The sequence below is a fragment of the Nanorana parkeri genome, unplaced genomic scaffold (genome assembly GCF_000935625.1).
Source record: "Nanorana parkeri isolate BGI_ZX_2015 unplaced genomic scaffold, ASM93562v1 scaffold336, whole genome shotgun sequence".
In the NCBI taxonomy this organism is placed as follows: domain Eukaryota; kingdom Metazoa; phylum Chordata; class Amphibia; order Anura; family Dicroglossidae; genus Nanorana; species Nanorana parkeri.
In genome coordinates, this window is record NW_017306604.1 from 784,815 (window position 1) to 797,556 (window position 12,742).

The 12,742-nt window shown below is 42.6% G+C and overlaps 1 protein-coding gene across 1 annotated transcript in view; it reads left to right on the forward strand.

Moving 5' to 3' along the window:
• Positions 1–12,742, forward strand: part of LPIN1 (lipin 1) — a 99,016-nt gene that overhangs the window by 40,444 nt on the left and 45,830 nt on the right. The window contains exons 6-10 of the mRNA XM_018558399.1: positions 533–662; positions 2,121–2,436; positions 5,082–5,175; positions 6,836–7,026; positions 9,136–9,229. Coding sequence (XP_018413901.1) covers positions 533–662; positions 2,121–2,436; positions 5,082–5,175; positions 6,836–7,026; positions 9,136–9,229 — 825 coding nt within the window. The remainder of the gene's footprint in view (positions 1–532; positions 663–2,120; positions 2,437–5,081; positions 5,176–6,835; positions 7,027–9,135; positions 9,230–12,742) is intronic.

Below are 12,742 nucleotides of genomic sequence, written 5' to 3' on the forward strand. Positions count from 1 at the left end.
ATGTAATGTTACAGAAGCTTTTCAGGCTGTGACAACACTACAGAAGATAGTTAAAGCTGCAGATAGTTGGGGGAGTCTGGCCAAGACTGGGGATATGTTACGTGAAACTGTTGGAGATCACTGCCATTGAAGCCCCTTCATGAACATTGCATGTTTTGTTTTCACTACAGCACCCCTAAAGATGAATGTTGTCATATTTAATATTCGTCTCAGTGAGATAAATGTAAAAGGTTATAGACAAAAGATTAAAAAAATAAGACAAGGGAAAGTATTGTACAGAAAAAAGTAAGTGAGAAAGTAAGTAAGAAAAAAGTTTGAAAAAAATAAACCCCATCATTTATCTATTACAAAAAAGACAAGACACTGATTTCTGCCTGCTAGGACCTGGGGGCCACATGATAACACAATGGGTACAAAAGGGGCATATGTTGCCCGTGGGCTGTAGGTTGGGCACCGAGACTTTAAACATTGTCCAGTGTTTGGTAAAATGCTCTCCTTAACTGAAGGTATATTTTTTGATGTTTCTGCTCAGTCCTCCAGGTTCCCGTCCTGCAACTCCTAAGAGTGACTCTGAACTGGTCAGCAAACCACTGGAACGAGGAATGGCACCCAGTGAGCTCCCAATGCACTGGGCCTGGGGGGAGCTGCCTCAGGCTACCAAGGTAGGTAACTGATGCTTCTAAATTACTGCTGGCCTCAGTATGACTGATTTTCAAGATAACAAATTTGTGATTCTGCGTTTCTGCAATATTTGTGATACATTTGCGTGCCCGTCGATGGTCAAGATCTAGCTGAGAATAATGAATGAATGGGGAGATACCTGTCCTAGCATGGTAAATTATACCTTCCATGATTTCAATACAATCAAGGTGAATCTCCCAATGCATCTCCAACCCTTTTGGCTTTTGTATTCCTCCTGGGTAATTAGCACCAGCTCAATTATTGCAAGTGATGATTAAAATCAGGAGGAATGTTTAATATTATCAGGCTGTTTTGGCTATCCTTACAAGTAGGTATTTACATGAGGCTTGGGGCATGCTTAGCGCCCATAACTACCTAAACAGTAAATAAAGTTCCCCATTGCATAAACAAAGAATTGGTATTGGGGTTAGTGTTACAATTGGGGTCCATCTCTGTTCCTCAATATCAAACGTCCTGTTCCCTACTAGTGTGGGCCTTTTTTGGCACAGGGTCCTGGATAGTTAAAAGGAGCTCTCCCGAGCCATCATCAATCATTAAAAGCTGAATCATTTAAACCCCCAAAAATCACCCTAATTTCACCATTCAACATTTACTCCAACACATCTTGCCAATAGGCAAAAAGTTTTTGGGGAGGAAAAAGTCCCAATTTTGCTTATCCCTAATGAGAGAAATAACAATCCCCTGCAAGTGAGCTATATTCATTATATCATATATACTACACAGATGTTAACAACCTTTGCTTCAGGTTTTTGCCTTTCTTTGCTTTGAGGACATTATTGTAAAGCAGGAGCTTCAGCTGTATCACTTTAGCCATGAGGAGTGAAGAACCCTAGAAAGTATCAACAAAATAGATTTGTCTTTGTCATTGGTTGGCTGTAATTTTCACCTCCCAGCTTCATGCATATTTGTGGGGAAAAATGGTAAGCCAAACACTCAGAGGAAATTCAGTTGGGAGTGTTTCTGTACACCATGTTTATAGAACACCCCCGGCTTGCAGTTTTTGAAGTTTGGAATCGCTACTGGCTGGAGATTGAAATAGAAAGGTAATTGTAATAAGGTCACATTACCATAGCTAGTGTAGTGATTCTCTGTTGTATCACCTTTTTGGTAAAGTGCCATTTTCTTGTAATTGTGTTCATGAATGAGATGCATATAAACCTATGTTGCTACCTCCTGTTAGTGGTTATGGCAGGTCACAAACATTTCATTGATGGTGAAGCTCCTGTGGTCAGGGAGTAGGTAGCAGTTGTTAGTAAAGATGCATTTAATATGGCATAAGTCAGGAAAAATTAGAATTGTGAGTTTTATACCTCATGACCATCATAATGGCAACATGGCATGCACGCTTTATAAAGACCAGTTTCCACATTTTGTTGCAATTTAAATTATTTTTATTTTCCTGACTTTTTCCTTATTAGTCTCCACACAAAGTGAAGGACACAAGTGTCGTGAACATAAATCCCTGTGAAAGCACACATTTCAGGATCATACAAACCACCTCTGAAGAAGAAAAAGTTGTGTCACTTCCGACAGCTATTGAACATCCAGTCTTGTGCATCATAGAGGATGTGGATCCAGAACTGGAGCCACTGAGAGCCACTGAGGCTGACATTGAGTCTCTAGGAGCTGCAGCTGCTGCTCCCATGTATGAAGAGGCCACCCTTTTAACTGTCTGTATAAACCAACCACCAAGTCAGACATCAAGCAAGACTGATTCGCCTTCCAAGAAAAAAGGTACCTGGGTTGAATTATTATTGTTTCCGAAGGCCACCTGCACTCTTTACGGCCTCACAACTTCATAGTGCTTGGTGGTGCTCGAGGTGATCGCACGGATGGCGCCGTGCAAAAAATCAAAGTAAGTGCAGTGTTTCACTGGCACACACAAAGAAAAATCCGATATCAATACTTAGTTGATGTCAATACTTTGTTGATTTGTAAATATATATATCAGAATTTTTATTTGTGTGTGCCGGTGAACCACTGTGATTACTTTGGGTTGAGTTATTGTTATGAGCTGGCACTTGTATAACAGGGGTGCAAGTTGTCCATTCTGTAAACAGTGGTGGAAGCCTGGAATATAAGTTTGTCATTTCTCCCTTTGCAAACAGGGGTCCGCCTTACAGCTATTGGGTTACCCTGAACATGGAGTTACAATTTCCAGCCATGAAAACTATTCCGGCTATTCGCGGCCATAGTATTTTGTGGACTTCAGTCCACCAAGCACAGTAAACACAGATAGTAAACATTGTTAGTCCTGCTGTTGTTTACAATCCAGTTCTGGAAGGGATTTTGAATTTTTACTAGAGGAAGAGATTTAAGGCAAATAGATTTTTAAAAACAATGTTTGCATATAAATGTTTACTAAGGTTGGTAGCAAAGAAAAGAAGTCATTGACTATTCATATCATGCTTTCAAATGACCTATGACATCACATACAGTATCACCAAAAAACATTGTCAATGCTTATCATACAGAGACATCCCCACTGTTTCTAAAAACGTGTTATCAAGAAGAAAGCAGTGAAGAACAACCTAATCGGATGGATAAGGGGTTACAGGCATAGATAGGACCCCCAAATGCACCAATTGTGAACAAAACAAGAAACAAAACAAAAAGACATAATTTTAAGCATCTCCAAGAGAGTATAACCAAAACATTTGCCTCTGTCCTTTACCCCCAGCCTTGTGGGGTTAAAGGACTTGTTCATGAGCAAGTCAAGGATAAGTCAAGGATAAGATCATTTAGCAGTGTAAGGCCCATTTATAAAGAAGTAACAACCTATAGAATTCGGATTTATTTCATCCCATGAGTGCTGGTTATCTTCATTGCTGTCTTTCTGCCAAACTTTCCAATGGCTTCTGATGGCTTAAAGAATAAAATTCATAATATTAACAATAACATACAAACCATCCACAACTCTGCTCTAAGCTACATCACCAACCTTTTCTCAAATTATTACCCAAACTGTCCTCTCCACTCCTGCTCTCTGGTTCCCTCGTCACCTTCTCCCATACTCCCCTCCAAGGATTTCTCCAGAGCCTCTCCCATCCTCTGGAACTCCCTACCCCAGTCTATCCAGGGCCCTCCTAACCCTATTGTACAGAAACTATATTGTAACTGTAATGTCTCCCCCGTTTTGTAAAGCACTACGCAAACTGTTGGTGCTATATAAATCCTATATAATAATTTCTTACTCTGTCCTCCTTTTGCAGCTCCATTTAATATGCAGATAGTAATGTGGACCTTGATAGTAGCTGCAGGTCAGTTGCATCTGTGACTAATTTTCATATGGTCTCAGAAATGTCTCAACCTGATGCCCTTAGTGTTGCCTCAGCGTCCCCATTTGAAAATCTCCCAATGCAGATATTGCAGGCAATGCCTGTAACTTGACTTGAAGTCCTGTGCAGAATTCAGGGAAAAGCAATGAGCCAGTGACATTTAAATTAGGGTGTGAGTTTTGGAAAGTTCTGTACACTGAGCACTGTTGCCAGTTTCTTGGGTTCTTCTTTAAAAGTTATGTTGTTCCTCAGTTGCTTTTATTTAGGGAACTGGCAGCAGCTGAAAGACAAATCCGTATGCAAATTTCAGTTCCTGAAGCAATCTGTTTCTATTGCAGAGAAGGAATGCAAATGACAGAAGAAATGAATATATACACTTAGCCAAATAATGAAATGTATTACTGCATCTCCAGCGTGAACACCTCACTTATCTCATGCTCAGTATTGCTAAAGCACAGGGCTGTTTGCATACTTCACATCTAAACAAATTCTTTATCCAGAATTATGTCAGTGAAGCCAATTTGAGGATATTCAAAGCTCGGCTTCCACTCTAAACAATTGTACAGCTTCACCAAACAAAAAACAAAAGTCTTAAAATACATTGGCTGGAATTTGAGCGTTCCAACCTTTGAAAGATTGCTGGGGTTGATGGAGCATAAATACTTGCCCCTGGTCCCAATTTTGGGGTCACATTAACATAGGAATCCAATCTAGTGGATGGCAGTTTCTCAAGAAACATTAGTTCGTTTGTAGTTATATGAAGTCTCAACTTGTATACATTTGGAGACTCCCAATGTGGTCCAATATGTCCCCATACAATCTTCAGCAGAGGGTCAACATCATCGTTATCACCAGTCTTAATAGGTAGTAGGACTTCATTAGTTGTCAATAGCTTGGTTGCATATATACAGATGGCCAGGGACAGAACAGCTGATAGCAAGTCATAAGGATTTGACTCCTCTTCAAATGATGTGAGATTTTTGCTGTTTTTGAGAAATCAAACACTGTATTGAGAATCTACAGTATATGTACAGGGGAATGTGTTACAATGTTGTATACAGTATGTACTTATCTTCAATTTCTATATCTTCTCTATTCCAGATAAGCGAAGCAGACATCTTGGAGCTGATGGTGTTTATTTAGATGACATCACCTGTATGAATCCTGAGATTGCTGCATTGTATTTCCCAAAAAGGTACTTGACCTGTCTTTTCCATTCGATCCCACCATGCTCCTATCTTGGCTCCTTAACTTTGTCTTTGGCTTAATTTTTGAAAAGGGTACCAGAGCTGCATTAGCCACTCAAAGGAGTGTTACCGGGTTGGGCCTAAGAGGCTGCAAGTTGGAACTTTCACACCTGGCTTACCGGTCAATCAGAAAGCCGGGGTGGCAGGTAATGACTTGCCACCATGCCAGCACTAAGCCACTCTGCCCCCACCTCCTTTTCTTTTGTAGGGGTGGGGGGATGGTATTATGACAAGGAATGCTCACATGGTCACTTGTTATCCGAGGGGGGCTGTGGGGGCAGCGACAGACACTGGACCATGCTGTCACTGGTTCTTACTGTCATCTCGCCCAGCTCACTGGCATCACTGGTTGCCAGGAGCTCTGCAGGATGCAAGTCAGAGTGTCTCGCTCAGCTCTTGGCAGCCAATGATATCAGTAAGCTGGGTAGGACGCCAGACAGAGCGTCACAGGTTGCTAAGCGATCTTACAAACCTGGGAGCTGCATGAAGCAACTGATCCATTATAGTGATGGCCCTGTTTATATACCTTAAACACATATGTAGGAACTGTTTTGCCTGTAAAAATGTTTGCAAAGTAATTCACGTGCAATTGAGAAACATGCACAATGTACCCGATGGCTTCACAACAACATATTTCAGAGCCTGATGTTCTATAGCCTTAGTGCCACTGCCCCACCTCTTGCCTGCACTTTGGACTACTAGTGACCTTCACCGCACTTGATACACCCACCTGGCATCTCTTCCTTCTAATAGGCCTGCTAAATACCTTTCTGTCTCAACCATACACTTATAATATATACACAGAAAGCCTGAATTCAGATTTCTGGTTGTTACACTAACTGTACTGAAAAATGTGACCAAGCCTTTTGAAGGTATTGGCTAAGGGATGTGCTTGGGATTGATTTATTAAGTGGCCAGGGTAATGGAGGCTTCCCGAGAGTACATTGTTCTAAAACCTTCTGAATAAAATGCATACATAAGGTCTCATAGTGATACAAATAATTGTTTGTAAAAAGTGTTGTAGGCACGTGAAGGCAATTAATACTAACTGTAAACACATGAAGGCAACTCTTATTCAGACCCACTGCAGACTCCTTGCTATCTTTCTCATACAAACGCCTGATGTAGAAACCAGGGCCGTCCCTATGAGGCAGCCTGAGGTGGTTGACTCAGACGGCATCCCATTGAGAAGCAGCCGGGTGGTTGTGGAGGGGTGCCCACATTGTCCCGATGTGGTGTGGCTTCCCATCCAGCTTACTGACGTCACCGGTTGCCAGGAGCTGAGCAGATCACTCTGGCTTCCATCTTGCCGAGCTTTTGGCAACCAGAGAATGTCAGTGAGCTGTATAGGACACAAGACAGAGCCGCTGATGGCTATTATACTGATAAGGGGGAGTCTTTGGAATACCATACAAGCACATCAGTACATAAAAGGCCTCCAGATCTGCCACAACCACAGTGTAGTTGGTATTGCCGATCAGAGTAATTTAGTTTCTGTCCAGGGTATATGCTTATCCCCTATGTCTCCTATTGTTCTCCACTTGAATATTTGTAATATGGTTATCTTATGCTCTGTATTGACTAATTTTTCTTTTTGTATCCTTTCAGTGGTGATACGTCTGCACAAGGGAAAATCTCAGGAGAAAATGGCATCCGTTCTGCCAACCAATCACCGCAGTCTATGGGAAGCTCTGGGGTGGACAGTGGGGTTGAAAGCATCTCTGATGGGATTCGAGATTTGCCCTCTATTGCTATATCATTATGCGGCGGCCTCACTGACAACAAGGAAATGACAAAAGGTATAATATAAAGGCAATAACCTCTATGTTATAATGTAGTAACCAACTCTGGAGCCTCCTTACCACCCTTGAGAAGCTCGGAAGTATAAATACTTAGTGGAACAATCTATATTGTATAATATGTGCTCTATACTTTTATACTGTGCTGGATATTATATACACCCTGAACCAATCTGTTCACTATACATTCTGTACCACTCGCTTTGTATACTGTGCTGTAAAATATGTACTCCATATTGCCTTTCTCTGTAATCTGTTCTGTGCATTGTTTCTCACACTACACCAGTCTGTACATTACAGAAAATAATAGCGAAAATTAAATTATTGCAATATGTCTATAATGTGTCAATGTCTGTGAACAATCCAACACTTGGCGCCTCCAGTGAATCTGCACAAATCTTCCTCATATCAGCTTTTGTCTGTTTGACAAAAGTCAATTTCTCAATTAACTTTTGTTAAAGGAGAACTATGGGGTAAGTGTTTTTCCCCATAGTTCTCCTAAGGGTCACGGGAGGACAAAAACTAGCGTTCTCCCGTGACCCAAGGCTCAGTATATCACGAGCTACTGCTCGCGGTATACTGAGACCGCCATTACTGTCGAGATCCACCCAGCTGCGTGATTGACAGCTGGATCTGCCTATCTAGAGGCCCCCTCCCCCGTCCTTTCTGCCAGTCAGCGCTGGAGGATTGGAGCGGGCAGGAATCCCTGCAGGGAGCCGTGACTGTCAGTGCAGGGACATGATCGAGAATTGAGCGAGCTACGGTATGTGTTCGCTCACTTCCCGATCTATTGAGCCGACGTGTGACAGTTTCATTGTCACACGTCGGCTCGAACTATGAGGTTGAGTGAAAATAACTAAATAAGTTCTCCTTTAAAGCAGCCAGTCCAAAAATTATCTGGCAGACAGGGACTGGCTTAAATATATGGCCAGCAGGAGCAGCATATTGGAGTAGGATCCAACCTGTTTGCTGGTGATCAGAGCAGGAAACAACCTGGCTGTGGTGATCAGAACAGGGCCCAGCCTGGTTGCTGGTGATTGGAATAGGATCTAGCCTGGTTCTGATGATCGGAGCAGGATCCCGCCTGGTTGCTGGTGAGCGGAGCAGGATCCCGCCTGGTTGCTGGTGAGCGGAGCAGGATCCCGCCTGGTTGCTGGTGAGCGGAGCAGGGTCCCGCCTGGTTGCTGGGGAGCGGAGCAGGATCCCGCCTGGTTGCTGGTGAGCGGAGCAGGATCCCGCCTGGTTGCTAGTGAGTGGAGCAGGATCCCGCCTGGTTGCTGGTGAGCGGAGCAGGGTCCTGCCTGGTTGCTAGTGAGTGGAGCAGGATCCCGCCTGGTTGCTGGTGAGCGGAGCAGGGTCCTGCCTGGTTGCTGGTGACCGGAGCCTGGTTTCTGCCTTTACCAACACTTTAGGAGTCTGTTCCCATCTCTTTGTTTTCCTGCTTGATGTTTTTCATAAATGTGAGACTAAAATATTTATAGCACATTGTTCTACGATCTTGCAGTGCACTTTGTGAATTTCATTAAAACTTCCACAGCAGAAATAATGCCAACATCCTCTAGTGCTAGCGGCTTGTGTGCCATCTGTTTATGTTCAGTACGTCTGTTCCAATAATACTAGCACACACAGTGTAACAAAGATATGCAGCTGCATGGGGATCTGGCTGGAGGTGAAACCTACATGGGAGCTGTACTATTGTGCCTGTCCAAATATATTGGCATCTATAAGCTTTAGTAGTCATGAGAATAATGAGTTGAGAGTATGTATATAAATTGTGTGTATGTATTAATCCAAGACCTGCAAGTGCCTCTTCCACTGGACCGTTTCAATAAATATATATGTATGTATATGTATGTCTGTGTGCTTGTAAACCATTAACAGAATAATAGAATTTGGGTTATAGAACTTGTAAAAGATGCAGTCAGTTCTGAGTCAATCTTTCAGGGCCGTTGTAGATATTGCTGCAATGAATGTGCCCTTTTCGGATCCCCCTTTTTTCCTCCTTTCCTCCTAAGTCCTCCAAGTTGTCTCAATTCCTCATATGAATATTGCCATTAAGGAGTATTTTCTCATTTTATCTTATATATATTTTATACTTCTTCCCTACAGAGCAGTTTGTGGAGCAAGTGGTAACATACCAGCAATTTGTGGACAATCCTTCCATCATTGATGATCCAAACCTTGTCGTTAAAATCGGAAACAAGTATGTGCCAGTCCAAGGCTTTTTTGTCGTAAAGCTTGTATCTAGTTAATTTATCAATAATATATTGTGTTAGTGTTTATTTAATTGATAAAAAATAATATAAATATATATACACTGCCTGGCCAAAAAAAGTCACACATTCTAATATTTCATTGGACCGCCTTTAGCTTTGAATACGGTACGGATTCACCATGGCATTGTTTCGCTACACTTATGCAATGTCACAACATTTACTTCCATTCAGAGTTGCATTCATTTTTCATTTCATTGATGAGGGGAGAGTTGGACCTCTGTGTAAAGTCTTCTACACCACATGCCAAAGATTCTCAATGGGGTTAAGGTCTGGACTCTGTATGGGATTAAAGTGACATTAAACCCTCAGATTTTTTAACATAAACCAATACTGTAATGTGTGCCTTACTGTAATCCATGGTTGTTTCCCTTCCCTTTGCTGCTCTTCCTTTTTAAATCTGTATCTCTTCTCATGCTGGGCAGAACTTCTGTTTTGCAGCAGACTGCCTTGTCTCTGGAATGGATATATGGTGTCCTTGTGTAGGTTTGTAACCTGAGCCAACACTACAGGAAGAGGCACTCAGCTGCAAAGGGAAGTTCTTCCCAAGCATGAGAAGACATGCGGATTTAAAAGGAAGAGCAGCAAAGGGAAGGGAAACAACCATGGATTACAGTAAGGCACACATTACAGTATTGGTTTATGTTACAAAATCTGAGGGTTTAATGTCACTTTAAGGTCTGGACTCTGTGGTGGCCAATCCATGTGTGAAAATGATGTCTCATGCTCCCTGAACCACTCTTTCACAATCTGAGCCCGATGGATCCTGGCATTGTCATCTTGGAATATGCCCCATGTGCCATCAGGAAAGAAAAAATCAATTGATAGAAAAACCTGTTCATTCAGTATATTCAGGTAGGCAGCTGACCTCAAATTTTGGGCACATAACGTTGCTGTACCTAGACTTGACCAACTGAAGCTATCCCAGATATTAACACTGCCCCTGAAATCCAGGTGGTGACATTTTTTTTGACCAGTGTATATGTTTGTGTGTGTGTGTAAACTTTCAGGGCCTGATAAACTATTGGTGGTGCAGAGTGATACATTTGCTACATGAAAATTGTGTGGCAAACTGTCGCAAAGAAAAATTTGCCAATTCCAACAAATGATCTATTATGTTGCAATACCTTAGTTTGGGTTCTGTGCCACTTACTGCTTCGCGCACTTATGCATTTATTCTATGCTCCCAAAACATATGGAATATTTGGAGTTATATGATGTACGTGTGGCATTCATGGAACATTTTGCAAATAAGCAATTTAAACATTTCTGATGCACATGTTCCATTTCACAGGAACACACATTGGGAATCGCACTAGTAATAATGACGCAATCTGTGATATTTTAATGTAGCAGTTTTGATAGTTTATTGGGCTCACAGTCCAATGTCTGTTGTAGCCATGCTCACCACTCACTTGCTCACTCGCATGCCTCTCTGTTTGGCTGGCTAAAATACTGCTGTGATGAACACATCCTGTGAGCATGATGTTTAGCTAATTAATGCCAGAGATATTCTCATTAGTGGTATTAATAGTCCTGCATTTTACCTTTTTGCTGCCTCTGACGTAAGTATTATGTGCGTGGCAGCAGGAATCTCTAATCACACTGCTATAGTGTTTACACTCAGCTGACTGTCGGGCTTCATGTATCAGTTATTAATAGATCACTTCTACACCCCGCGCACTTGCGCCCCCCTGCCCATTACCTTTCCAGCATGGCTGGTGTTGGTGGGGTGAGAGAGACCAACAAACACCTGTTTAATCTCCTACCCACTGAATGGACACGGAAGCGATGATGATCTCATCGCTTCCGGGTAATGTCTCCATAAAGAAGAATTCCGGGTAAAATGTTTCTTAACCCTTGCAGTGGGGCTTCCCCTGCGCTGCAAGGGTTAAGTGCTTGTTTTTTTTTGTCTTGGTTCAAAAATAAAAAAGTTATACTCACCTGATCCTCTTTAGTCCAGGAGTGGGAAAACGTCAGCAATGCCTCATGGGACTTGTAGTTGCACCACAGCTGGAAGGTCAGAGTTTGCCTACCCCTGCTTTAGTAAATCAACCCCTTTGTGTTTGTGGACTGTGAAGTCATGGACAGGAAATGCAGACACACAGGGAGCGTACTGGAGGCAGCATGTATACTTATGAATGGTTTATGTACTCTGCAAAGCATTGTGGAATTGGCTGCACTCTCTAAATAATTAAAATGTAATAAATAAATAATTATACAAAGTAACTAAAAACCGGATGTATTATTCATTTACATTACACGTTTTTATACTGCTGACAGATTCCGCAGAGCTTTACGTTTGTACATTGTACCTTTTCACTTTCGTCCCTCCTCCATACTTGTGTAGAATGCAGTGCCTTGGCCTCAGCTGTATACACGCACGCACGCATACAACTGCTTTAGATGGAGGCTGACTTGTGCAAACACGTGGAGAGAAACTTATGGGAAATTCATATAGATGCTGTCCCTTCTGGGACCTGCACCCCGAATCCCAGTGCTACAAGACCAGTGTTCACCATTCCACCCACTGTGCTTCCCTGTATAACACATAGGGCTCATTCACTCTTTAGGTAAAACGTACTGCAACTGTATGTAGCGCCGTTGCTCCAATACAGCAGCAGTCGATGCTCTGACGCTGCAGCGCAGCACATGCTCTGTACTGTCTTGAATACAAAAAAAAAGGGGGTTCTGTCCATTTTTCTCTTGTGGAGCATTTGCAGCCCATTGAAAGATATACGTAAGATGCATTAAGACCTCCTATTATTAACGTGCAGCATTGTAAATGATTGTGTCATTATTTCATGCTTTGGGGAGGCTGCTTTCATACAAGGAACCCCCAAGAAATCTAGCAGATAGCAGTAAGGGCACCACACAAGTGGTGATACAATCCATAATTCTTTTATTTATGAAAAGTCAACAAGATAAGAAAGCCAGTGCCTTTCGGGGTTCATACACTCCCCTTTAATCAGGGCTTGTATGTTAAAGGAGAACTATGGGGTTAAGGCTTTTCCCCATAGTTCTTAGGGTAACGGGAGGACACAATCTAGCGTCCTCCCATCACCCTAGGCGCAGTATACCGCGAGCTGCTGCTCACGGTATACTAAGACAAATACAATCCATAATTCTTTTATTTATGAAAAGTCAACAAGATAAGAAAGCCAGTGCCTTTCGGGGTTCATACACTCCCCTTTAATCAGGGCTTGTATGTTAAAGGAGAACTATGGGGTTAAGGCTTTTCCCCATAGTTCTTAGGGTAACGGGAGGACACAATCTAGCGTCCTCCCATCACCCTAGGCGCAGTATACCGCGAGCTGCTGCTCACGGTATACTAAGACGCCGCAGCTGAAGCGGATCCCGACAATTGTATCGGGATCCGCCCAGCTGCGTGACTGACAGCTGGCTCTGCCTATCTAGAGGCAGAGCCAGCTGTACCCGCCCCC